The sequence below is a fragment of the Trematomus bernacchii genome, unplaced genomic scaffold, assembly GCF_902827165.1.
Source record: "Trematomus bernacchii unplaced genomic scaffold, fTreBer1.1, whole genome shotgun sequence".
Taxonomy (NCBI): Eukaryota; Metazoa; Chordata; class Actinopteri; order Perciformes; family Nototheniidae; genus Trematomus; species Trematomus bernacchii.
In genome coordinates, this window is record NW_022987727.1 from 7806331 (window position 1) to 7827977 (window position 21647).

The following is a 21647-nucleotide window of genomic DNA, read 5'->3' on the forward strand; positions in this document are numbered from 1 at the left end:
TAGTTACCATGGTTACCCTTCTGTTTATTCTCCGCTGTGGCTTTTTTTCTCCCTCCCCGAGGCAAGCGTTTGCTCCCGCTGCTTTAATTCAATGCAATCCCTCCCCGTCGAGGCAAGCACTGTAATTCTCTCCGGTTAGTCCACCAGCAGATGACAAACACCCACCTCTCCGCCTCTTCCAAGGAACGAGGGGACCGTGCGGCAGAGTTTCAGTTTCAGTTTGTTTCGCCGGTCAAGATGTCCGTTAAAGTTTAAATCTTCCGGACAAAATTCGAAAAGTGCCGGTCAAAGGTCTTCTTTGTTATTTATGAGCTTTATAAAGCTTTTATGAGCTTTAAAACAAATTAATAACGACTCTATATAATAAAACACGGAGGACGGAGATCTCTTTTTCTCCCCCTCTTCTGACAGCCCAGCAGCTGATCAGAGCGGCTCCCCTCTCCTGCAGGGGGGCGTGGTCAGCAGAATCAGACCCGTAGACAGCAAACAGCACATAGAGCGAAATGAGGCATGGCTAAAATGCATGATCTGTTTGGTATTTTGAAAACAGAAACGTATAAATATACCTTATATAGGTATGGCCCTACAATATATCATTTAAATATAGCATGATAGGTCCACTTTAAATAAGCCTTTGATTATGTTCCGGCCCGCCATCTAGTGGCTCAGAAAAAAATTGGCCCAAAGCCAAACTTACTTGCCGACCCCTGGGTTAGATGTTACACAAGCACACACACACACACACACACACACAAAGATATTGTATAACAGAAAATGAGGCCTGGCCTGCAGGAGAGGGGACGGGAGGACATCATTACTGCGGGACACAGGAGGGGCTCAGAAGTGAGGAAACCACACACACAGCGACATGTTTCCCCACACCGGGTGACAAACACTGACAAGGTCATTTCAAATTGTCACTGTGTATCTGTGTTTCCTCAAACTCTGTCGAGACACACTCCGCTCCTCACATGACATTTACCACAAAACACATGGCAGTCTGTGGGAGTGTGTGTGTGCAATCATGAGTGGAACGTCTTATCTCTCGGCATTCATACCAGTCATGTTTGGAGCAGTGTGACCTCTGATGTTAACTCCTTTAGTTCAGCTTGATTGGCCAGGTAAATACAATGGACCAAATACAGAAAAAAAACCTTCAAATGGGAGCCTCAGTGCTTCTCAAAACAGAATGTGATGCAGTTCATTAGAACATGATCAGGACCTAAGACGAGATATGACCCCAGAACACAAGATGTTATGTAAAAATAATTATGATTAAATAATTATCCCTCTAATCATGAATCTAATTGCACTTGCAATATCAGTCATAATAATTGCAAGTAGTTATTTTTTCTAAATTGTGAAGCCCTAATAAATACACAGATGTTAGTGTAAACATCCGCTTTGCATTTTCGTCATACATGCCATTAGCAATAAGATTTTACGTCTACCATGCTAACTTCAAATGTGTTTTATTCATCTACGCTGACAAAGCCTTGGACACTAACAGGAGTGTTTTGTTCACTTGAAACAGGTCAGTGTGATTAAATCAAATATGTAATCATGTCATCATTGTTTTCAGGCCAAAGAAAATGAAATGTAGATGTGATTGTGGGCTGATATTTCTCATGCGTGAAAACCCTGATGGAGAAAATGTTGCTGCCATCTCCTTCCTAAATGTAGCGTGGGTTGATTCAGATGAGGATTGTATAAAATCACATTTTTCTTCTTCTAATGGTAAGGATGAATTAGTCCTGTGTTACCTTTTCTAGCTGCAGTTAGCTAAACACAACATTCAAATAACTAAGACCTAGAAATATATTTCATTTCATTTCAAGCCTTTATTTACCCAGGTGAATCCCTTGAGATCATTGATGTCTTTTTCAAGGGAGACCTGCTCAAGTAGGTTCCACATGAAACATAAAAACAACAGAACAACACAATTATATAAACTACTACCCAGTGTAACTTTGACAACACTTCCAGCCGCTGCGATTTCAAGAACAGTTCAGAATCTAAACCAGGCCACTGGGTCACAGCACTTCAAAAAAGCAGCAATGCTCAGATCTTCCTTTTGGGATCAACCTCTTTCCTTTAACCTTGCTCATCTACCAATTCAGTAAATGCTTTTCTACATTTCTTAGAATGCTTAGAGCTGCAGATATTTCTCAAGAGGGAAATGATTATGTGCTTAAAAATGCTCTACTCTGACTGACTGGCAATCTGTAATAACAGATGTATTGTCTGTAATTCATCTCTTTTATTATATATTATTACATGGCTTAGTTGAATACTCGATTCTGATTGGTCAATTCAGAACATGTGACACGTTGTTAATCCAGAACAGACAGACCGCTGTCAAGGATTTATTGACCGTTGTTAAGGACGCTCACATCTGCACAAACAAGTCCGGTCGATTGAACTGTATACAGTTTGGCCGAAAAGCAAACTGCATGCAGTTCACACCGTCATGCAGATCTAGATCCCTCCGCTTCGCGTCGGGCTCCTGATCTGCCTGTCGGTGTTCTTTTCCCCATAATGACCGCGTCGCTGCACATTATCCCTTACATAATACACCCTTGAGCTGTAAGCGTATAACACCTGTACCGTGGGTGTCTCCAGTATGTTCCCAAACAAATAGAGAGCCAAAAAAAAAAACAGACAAATATTACGCAGCATTCTTTTTAGGCCATTTATTGCAATTTATTTAAACCTTCTTGTCTTTTTTTTCTTCCCTTCAGTCCAAAATGGTAGCATAAAGCTCTACTGCGGAGCGTCAATGTAGCAATGCATTGACCAATCAGCTTTCAGCTTCTTATCACCAAGGTCTTTGGTTACAGGTGCAACAAAGCACAGTGGTGATAACAGCGGACCACACCCGACGTGATGCTGGCCGCTCAGAGGGGAAACAGGCTTGATACTTTCAGAGAGGGCAGTGACACATTACTTCTCAGAGTCACTTCTCAGAGTCACTTCTCAGAGTCACTCCTCAAAAGCTCCACTTGTGTTCAGAATACTGCTTTAAATCTGTCATACAATTATTTTTTGAAGCAACAGTTTGTGGTGGTGTTGTATTATTCAGTTGATTTAAAAAAGGTGTTTATCATAGTTGACCACCTTATTGAAATGGATGGGCAAAATGTGTATTAACACCTGAGTATGTATTGCCGTGAATAAAAGTTTTGAATAAACATCTCTCTGGCAGTGCCAACTAAAATAAAATGCAAGTCCCGTAAAAAAGAATACACAGATTTACATCTTGCATTGCATCATAATGTACGAGGGCCTGTATGTTTCTGTTAGGTGTGACATCTTGTCCTGGACATTATACCAATTATTGGTGGAACACAAAAACACACCAACGAAATTGGTTCAGGAAAGCGTGAGCACATAAAGCCTTATTTTCAAATTTATTAAAAACATTCATAATTCTGTTTGGCTTCTTCTTCCCTCGGGAGAAGTTCAAATGAGTCTCCCCGAGGAAACACTAACATAAAACACCTGCAACAAAACTATTTTGTAGAACTTGCTAACACCTCGGGGAAACATGCAACACAGTTAGGCTCCATTTCTGTTGTTGCGTTACCACAATTTATCTTAGGGGCTCAAAAGAGAATCAGAATGTTTTCACCATAACCACTACATGTCTACAGACAACTTTGTTATCAACAGAAACACTTTGTTGACCACATGATAAAAAAACAAGGAGCTCTGTACAACTGGATGTTCCGAGTTGACAAGTTGCACAAGTGAACAGCACAAGCCTTTATGATGCTGTGGTACAGACAGCAGGTCAACAGAGACAGGAGGACAGCAGTAAAGATAAACATCAGCTGCAGAGCATATTTAAAGTGCAGCGCTCCGTGACGGCTGACGACATTCAATTACTTATGTGTAAACACTAGACGGGTAGTCTAAGCGTGAGAAAACAGGAGCGTGGTACACAGAAGACCACAGAAACAGAGAGGACCCAAAACACACCCCAGTGGTGTCTCTCAACACTGTGTTTTAAACCTGTGACACAAGCAAATACGCACATTATCAAAAACAGCAACACCATACAAATCAGTACGTCTACAGCATGGCCTCAACGTGCATGACACGCAGTATAACGCATACTCTGAGACAGCCGGGCAGGGGTGTCTCCGGTGTGGATTACAACACACACACACACACACACACACACACACACACACACACACACACACACACACACACACACACACACACACACACACACACACACACACACACACACACACACACACACACACACACACACACACACACACACACACACACACACACACACACACACACACACACACACACACACACACACACACACACACACACACACCACACACACACACACACACACACACACACACACACACCACACACACACACACACACACCACACACACACACCACACACACACACACGCGCGTCTTACCTGACACTCTCCTGTTGAATCTGCTGGGTGGTGGAGCTGTAGAGAGAAAGAGAAAAAGCGAGAGGTGAATTTAACATAATAGTTTTTACATAATGACATTTAATACGATTTTGAGATTGCTTTTAAATTCCTCATTATCTTCTCTGAACTGACGGTGTTCAAAACAATAATTGAGGCGAAATACGAGGTGGAGGCGAGGAACAAAAAGGCAGACAGTGAGTCAGCGTGACAGGCAGCAGTCACACAGTCAAGGCAACAAGAGGTGAAGAGATTTTCAAAAGTGGGACAGGCTTCAAGATGTAGGCCGATGTGAAGGAAAACAGAGAGAAACAGAGCGTAACCAGGAAAGAAAGCCTGGGCTAAGAATTGAGAGAGTTTATATTTTCTCTACACATGGATGCTGCTGTGTGCAGTGGCTACAGCCTCCAGCATTAACACATAAACACACACTTTCCCACTAACAACTGTCAGCATTATTGTTCATGGCTGAACATTTAAAACCAATAAAACAAAACTTGATCAAACTCGGCAGCTGCCTGAAGCCAGACAGATATGAGAGGATTAACAAATGACTTCATAAGAGCCCTCATAGCTATGTGTTTAGCAGTTAAATATTCATAAGGAGTAATGTGAAAGGGTAATGGTAGTTATGTTGACGTCAGATCTGTTATACCACAGCTCCTAATACATATAATCAATTAATTCTTTCCCCAAATATTGAGCGGCCCTATCTTTATCTTACGCGCCAGTGTCAACAAATCCGTAAGTCTGTGTTCATTAAAAATGGACGGAGATGTTAGCGGTTTGTTTACGCTTTTTGACTTGACAAACAGTCTCATCTGTGCGAGTGTAGCCAGCCCCAAGCTGTCGAGACGCAGCGTTTGGATGCACAGATGCTGCTGGGTTGTTGTTAACGTTCCTGAGCCACCAGCATGCACATCAGATGTCTTTCTGCTTTAAAAAAATGCAGCGTTCAAGGACTCATAACAGCAGGCAACTACCCAACTAAACTGTTTCCTTCAGCAAAACATGAAACCAGGAGCGCTGTTGAGCAGCTGACCCCCATCTCTGACCCCCCCCCCCCACCCACTGCTAATATATTTGCCCTGCTGCATACTGTTTCAAATCTAGGTCAGACCTTGCAATTGAAAATGAAATGTCTTTCCTGACAAAAGACCTTAGCTAATCTGGCTGTTTAGCTTGTTCAGAATGCAAACATTGTGCCTATGTTTATGCTCACAGTAGTACTGGGCTGTGTTAGCCCATGGGCCTTTTGCATTAGGCCAGAGTATCACTGATTATGTGATATTTAAACATGACACAGGAAAGCATAGCATGTAGCCTAAAGCTATCATCCTGTTATGAGAGTAATGGATGTAGAAATATGCAGAAAGCATTTCATGTCTACAGGGATTAGGGTATTAGGGTGATTAACATTCTCAGCCTAATCTACCCCTGACCATAACAAGTGTTGAGGTAAACCAGCACCTAATGCAAACTCATTTTCTTTCTATTTGCATTTATTTTCATTTAGAATAGTGGGTAACCAGTACTATTCTGTTAAAAGTCTTCCATCCATTTATTTTCAAGGCTAATATCTTACAATTGACAAAAACTGCAATTAACTACTAATTCACTTATTTGATAGATTCTCTATAGATATATTTCTTTCTACTCTGCATGTGTATTAGGGATGGGAATTTGAAAGCAAATGTATATTCGAATATTCGACCCCCAAAAAAAACGGTTAACCGATTAACCGAAATGTACATATCTTATAAAAAAAAAAAAAAAAAAAATACATGTTCAAATAAGTATAGAAACCAAATGTGTCAAATGTATTGAACTGGTGATCACAGTTTGAACCGTTGACAGCTATAGGCCTACAGCTTTCATGCTTAAAACCTAACTTGGTTTTTAAATGAAAGAGGGATCATACATGAACAACATAACGGGTTAGGGTAACGTAACCCTATTACAACAGAGATCAACAACCTATAACAGGGCCTATGCACAGAATGCAGCTATTCAATACTCATTCTTGTTTAAGAATATGAGCATGTCTACTCAGGGGAGAGGCGGGTGCGGAGGCGATTCACAATCAGGCCAGCTGTAGAGAAGACCCTCTCAGCTGGAATTTGGGCATAAGATGAGGTTTGAGTCTGCGTGATCTGCGAGTAGGGAGGGGGCAGCAGCCATATCATTAGCTAGAACTAGCTAGATCTGATGGATTTGGACATAAACGCCAGTGAAGTATAACCGGACGCGAGAGAGAGAGAGAGATCAGCACCTGTAGCTCTGCCCACTGTGAGGGACCGGAACAAAACACACCTTTAGACCCAACACATTTAGCTATGGCACTGTCGTATACATTAAATTATTCCATTTGATAATATGTAATCAACTTAGGCACCCTCCCAAAAAAATAATAATAATAATAATAATAATTACAATAAATATATTCATATTAACTCATATTCTCATATTCGAATACCTGAATAATTTAGAATATTTGAATATTCGATTAATCGTTCCCATCCCTATAATAATATATATACACATTGTATATATTTATATTTTTGTATTCATGCGCAATGACTTAAAACTTGTTGCTGGTGTAAAAAAAAAAGCAGTGTATTTAATGTGGACTCTTCCTTCGTGCTTCATTTGGCCAGATGATGATGATACAGAACCAATGTTTGTAACACCATCAAACCAAACACAGGAAAAAAACATCCTGCAGCAGAGGATGCTTCCTGGAAATGTCTAACCAGCAGCTGTAATGGAGTTTAATTTCTGGTCATGATTTCAACCCAGTGCACTTGACACTAGGCAGTACTCATCAGAGAGGAGGCAGCCTTGAGGACCCTGCTGGATATGAATATGCATCAGGAATAATAAAGTGGAAAGAAGAGAGCTGTGCGCAAGAGGGAGAACCAAAGGAGTGTGTGTGTGTACAGTATATGTGTGTCTGCATTAGTATTCTGGCCATGGGTGTCTGTAGACCCTAAACCTTGTGAATGTGTATAACAGCGTGTTAATGTAAAGAGGTCAGGGTCTTAAACACCTGTTTCATAACGCTGGGCTGTTACTAGTCAGCATGGACACACACACACACACACACACACACACACACACACACACCACACACACACACAGCCACACACACACACACCACACACACACACACACACACACACACACACACACACACACACACACACACACACACACACACACACCCACACACACACACACACACACACACACACACACACACACACACACACACACACACACACACACACCACACACACACACCACAACACACACACACACACACACACACACACACACACACACACACACACACACACACACACACACACACACACACACACACACACACACACACACAGAGTCCATTGCTACCTTATTACCATCCTGTCAGAGCCCATTAGATCTAGACTGTGAAGACTGGAGCCTCAGGGAAAATCCCACATACACACCACTTTCCCCCCCGGTCACCTGGGGAGATGGACAGAGTTTAACACTCCACTCTCCACAGAGACGCCTCTTTAGTATCACTCAACACACATCAAGTAACAAGATCGGATCTGATACTGACACTTGCAACGTCTACCAAAACGTTTCACTCTCGTTTTAAGGCATTATCCAAAACATAGTAGTAAGATGTGCGTTACTACCTCCATAGATAAAATGACTATGTATGCATATGTCAACTATCACATACCTACCATACATTCAGACTTGTTAGGCATCTGCTCTATCTGAACTCTCCTTTTGCCTGCACACACGTAAGCCTTGTTCAAACACAGGAAATATGCTAAACGGCAGCTAAACCTGTCTTTGGCAGCTAAACCTGATTTCCCTACAGGCCACGGTATGTTCTGACCATAAACCAATCAAAACGAAGCAAACCAACCATCTGTGGCTCTGTTAAACAAGCTCCTTAAAGGCAGCCTGTTAGACTGGCTCTACAAAGCAGTGGCATGTGATCTGTCCGTTTATCAGAAGACAGCATGGTTATTGTTGGTAATGCAATCAGTTGAAACAGAAAGAGGGTCAGTGTGTGTTGTAAGCAATGAATTATACTTGATTTGGGATTGATACATTACTAATAGGATAAAGAAAAGTGTCTCAGTAAATTTAACAGTGCTGGAGGGCACCAATAACTTGATCATCTATTGAGGAAATAAAGCGGTTTGTTTTCCCTCTAATGTGGCTCAGATGTCACATCTGCATGTGATGAGTTGTGTCAAGAAAAAACTTGTGTAAGCGACTGAGCAAATGTAAAAATAAAACCTCAACGCATCAAAACTTGAGGCACCAAATCGACACACAGGTTCAATTGTTTCTCTAGTCTCCACTGAGAAAAGTTCTTCCATCTTATTTCTTATAGACTCTCCCTTTTAACAACTCAATTGACTTTAAAGAATAGAAAGGACTCTCCTAGCCTTTTTGGTTGCCTGCCAACACGACTCGCAGACAAACCTACCAGCCACAGCCAAAATAGAGACAACAATTTGAAGCAACTGATTCAATTATTTGACCTATGAGTCTTGTCTCTCTTTATCTCTTGCTTTTTAGTTCTGAATATGTGCAGGTTATAGCCCACATTGTGACAGTGCAACCAGAAATCCCTCTGGCTATTACGATCCCAATCCAGCTGTTCTCAAAAAAAAAAAAAGAATACTGTGAGTTCACAGCAAAGACATTCAAACGTATAGCTCCATCTTCTTCTGCTTATAGAGGACTTACACCTCTTATACCAAGGATTCCAGTTAAACTATTAGTAATACACTCCCGAGTACAACACTATTCTTAGTTTCTCTAGCATCTCCCCTCCCTCTGTCATTTATTGTATACCTCGCCCCCTCATCCATCTCAAAGGAACAGACCTTCCTCCCCCGTGAGGCTCCCAAAGCTTCAGAACTCCTCTCCCTCCCTCCGTCTTCTCTTCTGCATCCGAGTCTGGTTTCTTACTTCATCTCTCTAACCTGAGGAGGACGGAGATTAGTGTTTTTGAAGGACGTTTTTTAAAGAATTCTAAGAAGACAAAACGGTTACGCAATTGATTTTCTATGTTGTAACAGACATTAGCCTCAGGTGATCCACTTGTGCACACAATGCCAAAAACACTTGAGGATAACTAGCATTATGTTTACACAGCAAGCCTCATGTTGGATTGACTCGTATGACTGCTTTTGGTTTAGTTACATAAGGATATGAGCAAAAGGTAAGACTAGAGCAATAATTACACTCAGTTTATGTCTTTAGGTGAAGACTGAACAGAAGCAAGCAAAGCAGCTCTACTTTGACAGCTTTCCTCCCATGTGTCATCTTGTAAGCTGCGCTCATGCCAAGAAATCCAAACTGTGTGGTTCCAACAATGTTAAATACCACACTATTGTGTCTGGTAAATGACAATATATTTACATGCTCTCATAGCAAGACCAAATTAGAATCAGCCACAGCGTCTTCTGCCGGAATACAGCTCTCAACCTCCCCCCCTGACCTGTGTAGCGTACGCACAGAGAACAAGAATAGAAGAAAAAAGGGGCAGGCTAGCTTTAACCACACTCACACACAACCGTGTTCTCAGTTTGATTTCATTAGACTTCAGATACAAAAATAAAACAGCAGATAAATATGGGTATGGCTAAAACTTCCATGGGAAAATGAATCAGTCATATATGTAAGATAAACGACTATAGGCTTTAACATCACTAAACCCATTAATCCTATTCAAACCTAAACCTCTCTTTCACTGCTGAAACATACATTCTTTCACATGAACAAACCATGTCTTTCTTTTTTCAATCATTCTCTATGTATTTCTATTTCCTGTGTATATTAAGTATGACTTAAGTTTTTCATTGCCATATCTACACTGTAGCTACTGTGCACATGACAATAAAGCTTTGAATCTGGAATCTTGAATCAACTTCTTCCTATGACTTTAACCTATCAATTCTAAAACTGACTGGGGAAGCCATAAGCATTGCTGGATCCACTTTTTAAAGACTTTAGTTAGGTTAAGGTGCCAACCAACTTTAATGTCCGCAGTTTGCATCTGGACAGGGACCTTTGTTGTGTGTCATTACCTATCTTGCTATTCCCTCGTGAATCGTCGTCTCTCAAAAGCAAATGGGGTCGTGAAGATGAATCAACTCTTAGCAGAAAATAGATTTTTCACACATCAATGATATTAGCGATGGCTGCTTCATAGAATACACACAATGTGTAATTAGGGGTCATTCTCAACCTTTACACAGGTGTTGTTAGCATTACAACTGCGAATGATCATTTCAGCGACCTCATTTTGACCATTTCCCAATTTAACTTTTTTTGTTTTCTACAATGCGATCCCCTTGCCCTTCCAAACTCTAACTAACCACCTACCAGGAGGACACATTCCAAACAGCTTAAAATGATTTGTTTTGATCCAAGTCAGACGCATGAACCGGGTCAGATCGCTGCAGGTACCGCAGCACAAAGACCAACACAAATGTTACACGCACAATTGAAGGTCTGCCCATGGAAGCAAACCAAGCCGGGAGCACTGAATTGTTTTGGTGTGGGGAGAGGTGGAAAATGAACTGTCTGACCAATTGCTGCTTAACTTGGTTCAAGTCAGTATTTCTATCTTCATATACTGTGTTAAGTGGTTGTTTCACTCTTGTTTCATACTCTTCTCCATTACAGTGAAGTATCCAGTGGTTTGGGGTTACTCTTGCTTTAAAACTCTACCAAAGCACATACAATACAACTAGTGAATCACCTTGTTTGTTAGGTAATGAATACAGGCAAAAGAATAACAGGATTTATAATAAAGCATTAACAAAATGGCGTGAGTTCAGTCCCGGTCAATTTGAAAAATGCATCATGTATTGTCACCATGGGTCCCATCAAATGCAGTTTTATCAGTCAAGAGTAGGTGGACATAATACAAATGTGTGTGTCTATGTGTGTTTGTGTGCACATGCTTTTTGTGTGTTCCAATGTGTGGGTGTGTAAGTCTGAGTGTGCAATGTGTGAAGAGCTCTCCCTACAGTCATGTGGCTAGGGTGGGGGGGGGGATGCTGGTTATGGTGGATGCTGTATCAAGTGTACGCCTGAAGTTGCCTTGGAAACCTAATACAAAGAAGATCTCATCACCATAACAACGCTTCCCCTCCCTTCCTCCCCCTACCTTCCTCCCCCTACTCGGCCGCCATCCAGCCCGTAACAAGTGGCAGATCATCATCCCCCCCCCCCATCCTCACGTTCTCTTCCTATCTGCACACCCACTTGCTGCCATTAAAGTATTAACAGATGGAGAGAAGAGAGAGATAGAGGGGGTGAGGAAAGGAAGGAGAGGAGGACTGAGGGAGAAAAAGGGGGGAGAAACAAAAAGACGGACAGAAGGGGTGGGATCAATAGTGACGTCAAAAAAGAACCGGAGATAGAGAGGAGGGAGTAAAAATAAATATATAGCAAATGCCAATATGATTAAAAAAAGAGAAAGGGGGACAGACAGATGGAGAGAAAAAAATAAGAGATGTGTTATGTGTATATATACAAAAAAAGGCAGATGAACACAGGATATGAGGATGACTACAGCATGTGAGGAGGGGTGATTCAGAGAAAACAAACATGAACCGGGGAAAGAGAGAAAATCATTGAGGCTGAGAGAAGAAGAGAGAGACCCCTGAGTGAATAAGTGAATTAGGGGGGAAAAGGGAACAATCCATCCGCCCCTGGCTGGTGTTTCCCATTGATTTCTCTTGCAGCCAATTGTGTGAGTGTCTGCCAATAAATCAGCCTGTTAGCTGGAGGGGAGACCAAATCATGAATGTCACCATCTACCCTCGGACACCGCCAATTTCAATACCTTACATATCCCCTCTTCGGATCCTGCGACAGTCAGTGGCTGTTAAGGGAACCTAACCTAAACTGCAGAAGTAACTTCTAGCTCTCAAGTGGGCGAGTAATGGCGCGTTTCCACTACAGCGCGGAGCACGGTTTAAGAGGGCTGTGACGTCAGCGGCCCGTCTTTGGTTGCGTTTCCACTTGGCCTAGTACCGGCCGGCGGGTCCTAATTCACAGTTTTTCTGGCCTCATAAAATCGTGGGTCCAGGGCCAGAGACAACGAAGCTGAGTCGGGCTGAGTATGCTAAACTAGAGAGAGGATCGCTGGCAAGGGGGCTACAACTACAACAAGATGGACATATTGGACCGTGATTTAATTGTAATACACGTTTCAAAATGATGCCGAAGTAACAACATACTGATACCGGTTAGTAAAAACCATGAATTAATGCTTTGACAAGTCTGCAGACAGACGGCAGGCGAAAAACCTTTTAAAATGCGTGTGTTCTAAATGGAGATTGGCTAAGCTAACGCAGTATATGCTCCGACCGTCCACACTCACAACGGCCTATACAGACATAAATAAAGCAGCGACTGTATTCACCATGACACAGGCAGTCTGTGGTGTGTACTTGTTTAACTTTTGTCTAGTTTCTGGACATATATGAGGAGCTGTGAGCTCTGAGTGCTAACAGCTAACGGCTGTGTTGTTTTTCTGGGGTTCTCATTGAAGATGACGTCACGGCTCCGCCTACACTGCGTTACTATAGTTACTGCCCCAGTTCCTAAACTGTAATGGAAATGCGCCATAAAGTGAGCCAGTCCTAACGAGGCCTAGCCATACCGAGCGAGGCCGTGTAGTGGAAACGCGCCATTACAGACTACATTTGGACAGCTCTGTCACAACCCGCCCACCTGTAGCGCTCACACCTCCTGGTTCACCTCCGACCACTCTGCATGTGGCTAGGGTGGGGGGGGGGGGGATGCTGCTCTGCTTGAATAGAAACGGTACAACTCAGGATATATTTGGCTGTTCATTACATGAGCCACTTTGGCAGGGAGTCAACCAACATTTGAAGGATTTCATCTATTCAAAAGAATGAAATTGGCAGAATGAAATAGTGACGGGGGCTGGATCATGCTTGGGGATGGGTCCATGAATGAAAGTAGTCATGTAGACTATGAATGTGTCACGACTCTTCATTTGTTGATTTTATTGTAGATGATAAATCCTCACAACTCATGGATTCTCTGTGTGAGAATAATTCATTTGAGAGCGTACATATCATAAAGAGGCCAGTGAGGAGGCAGCCGCTGCCGCAGAGACACTCCTTTCACCTAAATGGCCAATGTGTGTCCATTTCATGAATCAGAGGACAGATGACCACTTCGGATTTATTGTTCTTTCATTCATAATAGATCAAATACATATACAATTCATATTCTAAAAATACTTTTAGTTTGTCTGAGTTGAATGAATTTATGTTTTGTTGTATTAAAAAAAAAAGGCATTGCCCTTTGTATCCGATTGATCAACAATCTATTCAAAATAATTATTTTTATGATTTATTATCAAACAAATCATGTAAAATAAAAGTTTCTTGTTACAGTTTTACTGGCTTTTTTCCCCATTACAAATTCCTACACTCAACTTGTATTTAGTCATGTCAAAATACTTGTTTGTGTGTTATTGTAACTTTAACTTAATATAATCTCATCCAATCACACTTATCGCTATTCCTTCCTCCATCTTTTCCACTGTCTCTCCCCATTCCTCTTCCTAAAAAACAGCCCCTGCCATCTGTTCCTCCTCTTCCATCCTCCCACTCTGTCGCTCCATCTCTTCTCCTCTCTCCTTTTCTCCCTCTCCCTCCTCCCCCATCTCCTCTCAAGGCCTGATTGATAACAGCAGGGTCAGATGTGGAGCAAGGAGCTCCCCTCACGTGTTGCCTCTCCTCCAGAGCAGGCAGCCTCAGACGTCGCAGGCAGCCTCAGACGTCACTGACAGCCTCTGCTGGCACGCACTCAAACATAAGCACACACACACACACACACACACTCACTCACAGCGGCTTAAACTTGCACTTTGGCACATAGTAAAGCAAGCGGAGCAGAACACACACAGAACAAGATATACATGTGCAACATCATAAAACCACGCAGGCAGACACGGGCGTTGGAAGGCACACAACAATGGGAGAGTTTAACAGCAGACTCAGAGCAGCTCCCGTCTCTGCTGCACACCCACATACAGTCTAACTGCCGGCTTATAGAGCCCTATCTGATATACATAGAAAGCCCTCCCTAATCATGCCATAAAAAAAGCATATATAGGGCTGCAGGATTTAAAAAATATGTATTTGTGATAATATGGACTAATATTGCAATTGCGATATGATTCACAATATTAGAGGGAATTCAAAAGTATTCACATTATCATTAAATGATAATAGTGTTTTTTTTGGAGGATGTGTACCAAAAGAGGTAGGCTTATTCTGAATTATATTTTCACTAGTCTCTTACATTGTGCAGCACATGTGCAACTCGTTCATACAGAGGGGAGAGGATTTTGGAAAAGTGTTTGATCTACTATATTAAAAAGTGGCTGACAAGGAAATGAAAACGATAAAACAAAAACATAGGACAATTCAGCCAGCAATGGATCCACTGTTTATCATCATGATCTGTTATCAATACATCTTTCATCTTTCCAAGTCTGTCTCCTCATGTTGTCCTTCTGACCCGTACCATCTCTTGTGGAGAGCCATGCAGGCAGGAGCGAGCAGAAATCCAGCCCTGCGTGTCCTCCTCCCCGGAGAGGATCTATGTAATCTGGCTCTATATGTCAGTGTGTGCTGAAATGCTGACCTCAGCAGCACTAACTCTGGGCTCCACAGCTTTCACTGAATATCAGGATAATGTGGAAATCTAATCACATGATGTCCGCACAACACAAGTTCATACATTTTGCACACAATCGCTTTTATCACGCGGCCTTCATCTTCCAGTACATTTAAACAGAAGCGTAATAAAAAGCAGAATGACAGACAGCCGGAGGTACACAGACACACAACACACACAATACCACCATTACCTATTTATTGCTTTCTTTGCTTGTCCTAAAACTGATTTTACATGAACTTCTGTATTGGCGTGGGCAATATATATTTAATTTTCAATGCATTATAGCACATTTTAATTGATAGTGACAAACACATCTTTTGATAATTCATATTATATAGTGGAATCGCACCATAGATGAATGAAATGAGCAGAATCTTTAAGCGGACCTCTAAAAGCTGTGTCTACAGTGGTTCACCATTTTCCGCTCAGATTTGATTACCTATAGGAAATAATAAGTTCTGGTATCTTACAGATGTTTTATAAATAAGGATTCATTGTCTAAGCTCACAATAAATGCATCACATTGCAAAGAAAGACACCCTGACCACTCATTCTGCAGCAGACAGTAGATCATGAGCCTTGTTGTGAATCCTTTTGTGTCATTCTAGGTCAAATATGCAGGTACAGATCTGCTGACGTATCATGACTGGTGGCTGTTGTGCGTCATACCTAGGGTTGCAAAGGGGTGGAACATTTCCGGTAAGTTTCCGGTAAATTTCCATGGGAAGTTAAGCTGGGGAATTTTGGAAATATTCCATATTGTTTTTTTTTTGTTTTAATCATTTTATTGAACAATCATTTGTTTCGTTGAAGAACAAAAACATGAATGTTGAGTTAAATATTACTTCTAGAAATCATCTGTGCATGTGATGGAGGAATGCACAGTGCCTGTAGGGGGTGTGGTCTCAACAGCCATGCAGTAAGCAGTGTGCTATGTGCATGTGATTGAGGAATGGCATGGATATTCAAGTGTACTTGAATGGCATCTGTTTGTTTTAGTCAAGATTATGCTAAAATATACTTTCTATATTTAAGTTCCCTATGAAGAGCCAACCTTCAATTTAGAAAATTCCCAGTTTATTCCCATAAATTCCCATTTATTCCATACATTTCCGTTTATTCCCTTAAATTCCAGTTTATTCCCATGGAAAGTTTCCATCTTTGAAAATTCCCGGAATTTTGCAACCCTAGTCATACCAGAGTCAAACTTAACACTAATGGCGCATTTCCACTACACGGCCTCGCTCGGTATGGCTAGGCCTCGTTAGGACTGGCTCACTTTATTTTCCATTACAGTTTAGGAACTGGGGTAGTATCTATAGTAACGCAGTGTAGGCGGAGCCGTGACGTCATCTTCAATGAGAACCCCAGAAAAACAACACAGCCGTTAGCTGTTAGCACTCAGAGCTCACAGCTCCTCATATCTGTTCAGAAACTAGACAAAAGTTAAACAAGTACAAACCACAGACTGTCTGTGTCATGGCGAATACAGTCGCTGGTTTATTTATGTCTGTATAGGCCGTTGTTGTGAGTGTGGACGGTCGGAGCATATACTGCGTTAGCTTAGCCAATCTCCATTTAGAAAACAAGCATTTTAAAAGGTTTTTCGCCTGCCGTCTGTCTGCAGACTTGACAAAGCATTAATTCATGGTTTTTACTAACCGGTATCAGTATGTTGTTACTTCGGCATCATTTTGAAACGTGTATTACAATTAAATCACTGTCAAATATGTTCATCTTGTTGTAGTTGTAGCCCCCTTGCCAGCGATGCTCTCTCTAGTTTAGCATACTCAGCCCGACTCAGCCTGGTTGTTCCTGGCCCTAGAACCACGATTTTATGGGGCCAGAAAAACTGTGAATTAGGACCCGCTAGCCGGTACTAGGCCAAGTGGAAACACAACCAAAGACGGGCCGCTGACGTCACAGCTCTCTTAAACGGGGCTCCGCGCTGTAGTGGAAACGTGCCATTAGTGTCAAACATGTCAATTATTGCCTCCAGCTAATTGGAGCCTTACCAAATGGGTTAAGCGTGCACTCCAAATACTGAATAATAAAACTGTACTTTTGTTTAACACCAGTAGGATCATGTTTTGTGGTGGAATTCAAGGATTTAATGTGTGACATTAGTACTGGCCAGCGGCAGTTTGTGTCATATGATAGTCAGCTGGGAAAATGCATTGATAAGAAACTACATGGATAAAGGGAAAAGTGGAACAGACGATATTTATTTGATTCAGTGTTTTTTGTCTACTGGAGTTCTGCATAAGAAGAAGACCTGGATGAATCAATAATCAGGGCTACTCTAAAAGGTTTTTGGGAGCAGAGAGGCAAAGATGAGGAACAATAGCAGTTAAAAATATATCAATGACCGGTGTAGTACTGACAGGTAAAGGTAGGAAAGGAATGTACTATGCATACTTTCTTTTTGAATTAACTACGTTTTTAATAAGCGTCTCTGCAACTACAAACTTGTATCCGCTTATACACCTTTGACAGTAAGTACAGCATGTCTCCCAAAGTAAGAGCCAGTTCGGTTTTAAAGACAGCCAACAGGATGGACTGGTAGTGTCAAGCAGCAGAACACATTTATACGTTATTCAGTTATACCGTACACTCCCCGTCATTTAAATGAATAAGAGCGGAGATCTCTCGCTCCCTCACTGGGAGACACAGGTGGCTGAACCTGTAAGCAAATGCCAAGCATGATATATGGAGCATAAACATGAGGATAACAGACATGGGCCCCGATCACATGGAGCTTTTTTTCAGCAGCCTAGGGCAGCTTTTATTTTCCTCTTTTAATCGTTGAGTAAGAGATAAGTGTTTTGCGTTGCTGAGTGCTTCGCATTGTTCCGCTCCGATGTCTCATGCTTTCTCAGGAGCACCCTTGAGTTGAAAAACCTTCAACTACTTTATCTATAAAAGGTACCATACAGTTGATGACTAGCAAAATACATGCTTTCAAGTGTTTGGTTGTCATGGTAAAAAAATCAAATGCGCTGCGCCTCATTTTCAATCTGCAAAATGTGCTGTGTGATCGGGGCTAGAAGAGTTTAAATAGCAAACTCACTCAATCTCTCAGCTCTGTGATTTATGGTTGTGAGAACTTGTGTGAATCTTAGATTTATTACACAGAGGTTGTAAACAAAAAGAGATAAGAGGGACACTGGACATATCTGCATTTCATATACTCAAAATATATATATACACAGGCACACACACTCGGGGTTCCCTCTGTTACAGATGGGCAGCTAGGGTTCATTAGCTTACACGACTTATAGCTTGTCTCTTTAGATTAACACTTTGTCATTTTATATTAACCCAGTATGATCCGGCTTTGCTGCATTTCCCCATCAAACAACGCTGTTCCTACACAAAATGTTCTCGTACTGCTACGAAAGAAAGTAGTTGCTCTAGTCTTCTCTTGCAGACTATAACTTCCTATCACATGGAGCTTCCAACAGTATTCTCACGCCCTGTACTGTTTCAGTCCCTGTTTCCCACCATGCAACTCTCTTCTAACTCTCTTTACCTTTCCCATTATCTTACTCTCTCCATTTCCCTCCCACAAAAGTTCTCTCTTGTTCTCTCGCTCTCCCTCCCCTTACCCCATATCTCCCTTTCCCAGTGTCTCACCCTCTCTTTCCTCTCCCTCTCCCTTTCTATGGCGCTTTCCAGAAGCCCTTAAAAGGAAGCAGCACTGTCCTGCTTATAGCTGCGTTGATGTTAACCCTTTCCCAGTATCATCAGGTTTGCTGATGCTACTTAACCCCTGTAAGCCTGACTTAGCCTGATACCCTCTCCTATATTTGTCACGGTCTATGATCAACATGTCACAAGCAAAGCCCGACATCAACTTCAGTCATTAGCCAATTGTCAATTACTACTATTAATTAAATGAATACTACAAATATTCCAAACTTAACTTGTGATACAACAGCTTGGCATTTTTGTATTCCCTGATAGCCAGACGTACTTGTCCGAAGCAGACATTTTAGCAAGCACCGAGATGTTTATTTGGGGATGATTCTTCGTGAAATCGGCAGTGCTAGCAACCCTTGTAAAAAACAGTTTCTTTCTTATGGTATAACTATTACTTTAATAAACATTTATATAGAGAATGGTAAAGAGGCTAAGAGGACGTTTTAACAATAGGTGAAGGAAAATCTGGTGGTTATAATCAACTGAACGAATGATACAAAGCCTTATGTTTGCTCGTGTCCATACTGACATACCTTTATTTACACACCACTTAGTGCATGGTTAACTGGATGATAAAACACACACACACACAAATCTGACTAAAGAGCACATCCAGTGAGTAAGTCAAAAGATAAGTAACTCACTAAAGCACTAGCTTCACTAAATAAACCAGGCCTACTTTGATCGCACCCTTTGCGAATTACATTATCTGATTATGTTGTTTACATTAGAAATCTGAATTATCACAGTTTTTCAACCTGAAATTGGACAGGATGTGTGGCCCACACTATAGCAGTCCAGCAGCTACTGTGTTATGCTTTGGTAATGGCAGTGCACATATGCTTATGCAAATTAGAGGTCTTTTCAATTAATCATAAACCGTAATTGATAACGTGCTTAGTAAGTATCTTCAGAAATCCCAAACAAGTGAAACAGGCCACAAGTTGATGATGCAGTAAAGAACCAGAAGAGACTCTTCTAGAAAGAACCAAAGGGGGGTCTTTTTTTAACAACTTAACAATATCAAACAAATGAGACAGGACACAGACACAAGCTGTGCTCCAAGGAAGCAAGACTAACCAGCTTTCCATGTCAACTTAATTCAAGGGCGGGTACTTACCTTGTTAATTCCCAACCTGCCCTTTCCACTTTACTACAGAACATTCTGCGCTGAGAGTAAGCCAAGTAAGGTCACAGGTCATTCATAGTCGATTGTACCGTGCTGACTAGAGAAGTAAGAGCATTATAAGACTACAGAATGTCATCATCTGATGAAACCCATAAAATGACAAAGATAATTCAGGAATCTAGATTTGTATAGGAACCACTTATGTAAATAACTCACTGTAGATGTTTATGGGTTGTTTTCACAGACTTGTTTTCCCAGTGGGGAAGAGGAAACAGTTTCTTTCTCTCATTGACATGTTGCCCAAGCCCCCACCATCAAAACTCATTCTTGGAAGCAACACATTTGTGAGAGAGAGAACAAGCAGGCACTGGTCATAACTCATTATCACTTTGTGCTATCATCAAAGCTACTGCACAGTGTCATGTGAACTTGCACCACTGCTAAAGGACACTTAGAATTACACTTCTAAATATACTGACAATACCTTCAATCGGTGGAGCCATTTAGTCTAGTATGTGTAGCATTCACCCTTGATGACGTTTATCAAGACTATGTTCCGAGAGTCCAACTTTTATTATTGACAGCCTGTATGATTATAAACCTGCAGGACCTGATCAATGTCGTGCGTCACTTGAATGAAGTGACGTTGCAGAATGTGGATGACTGGAATTCTTTTTCTGAGCTTATCTATGATAGAGTTTATGATCCTAGCAGCAGCAACATTTTAAATCTCAGACACAACTAAAAGTTTATAGACTCCAACCCCAGGAGCGAGTTTCATTAAAACATATTGCCCTAAGGAAAACCCACAAGCGCTTGGCCTTTAATTATTTTTGGGGTTGTGACACCGTTGCAGAGATGAAACCCTGGGGACATTTCATGGACCAGTGTTATCTCAGTAGCCTGGGATGTGGCTAATCCTGTGCGTGGCAGAGGCAAGCTGAAAGACATTAATATTTGAATGCCCCAACATCTGATCTTAAGTGTCAAATCTCCACATGACAAGCACAGTAATATATTTTCATATCCACAGGATGGTGCTCAATTTGGTTCCCAGGGTGAAAGCATTCAAATCTGCACAAGCCACAACCTTTAAGACATTAAAACACAAGCATGGGACAATATCTGCCCCCCAACCAGAAGTCCTATGTGGTGGTAAAACATCTAACTGACGGAAAACCTTAGTGGCCGGCCTGCGGGTAGGAGAGTGCAACATGTCCTCATCAAACCACTGGGGTGTAACATAAACAGGCCCAATCTGGTCTGTCGTTACGTGACCATTAGAGTCACAAAATAACTCAAACCTCCACATTCTCAAGCCTGTGTTTAGAGATGGGTCATTAAATGAGATACCATTTCACTGGGAGCCAATGGGTAATGCTTGCTGAGCCATTTAAACTAAGAATGTATTCTTCGTTCAATCGGACTATATATGCCACCATGTTAACCTGTTAAGCCCCGAGCCTGTTTTCCAGGTCTCAAACTCGAAAATGACATTCCCAGAACAAATGACCATAACTTTACTTCTAAAAGGGGAAGATTAATAATCTTTTTTCTCAAAGCAATGATAAACATGTGAG

At 41.6% G+C, this 21647-nt stretch overlaps 1 protein-coding gene across 2 annotated transcripts in view; it reads right to left on the bottom strand.

Moving 5' to 3' along the window:
• The window catches only part of prkar2aa (protein kinase, cAMP-dependent, regulatory, type II, alpha A), a 51899-nt gene that overhangs the window by 15335 nt on the left and 14917 nt on the right, over window positions 1–21647 (bottom strand). For both annotated transcript variants that reach the window (XM_034145029.1, XM_034145028.1), the window contains exon 3: window positions 4458–4493. In XM_034145029.1, coding sequence (XP_034000920.1) covers window positions 4458–4493 — 36 coding nt within the window. The remainder of the gene's footprint in view (window positions 1–4457; window positions 4494–21647) is intronic.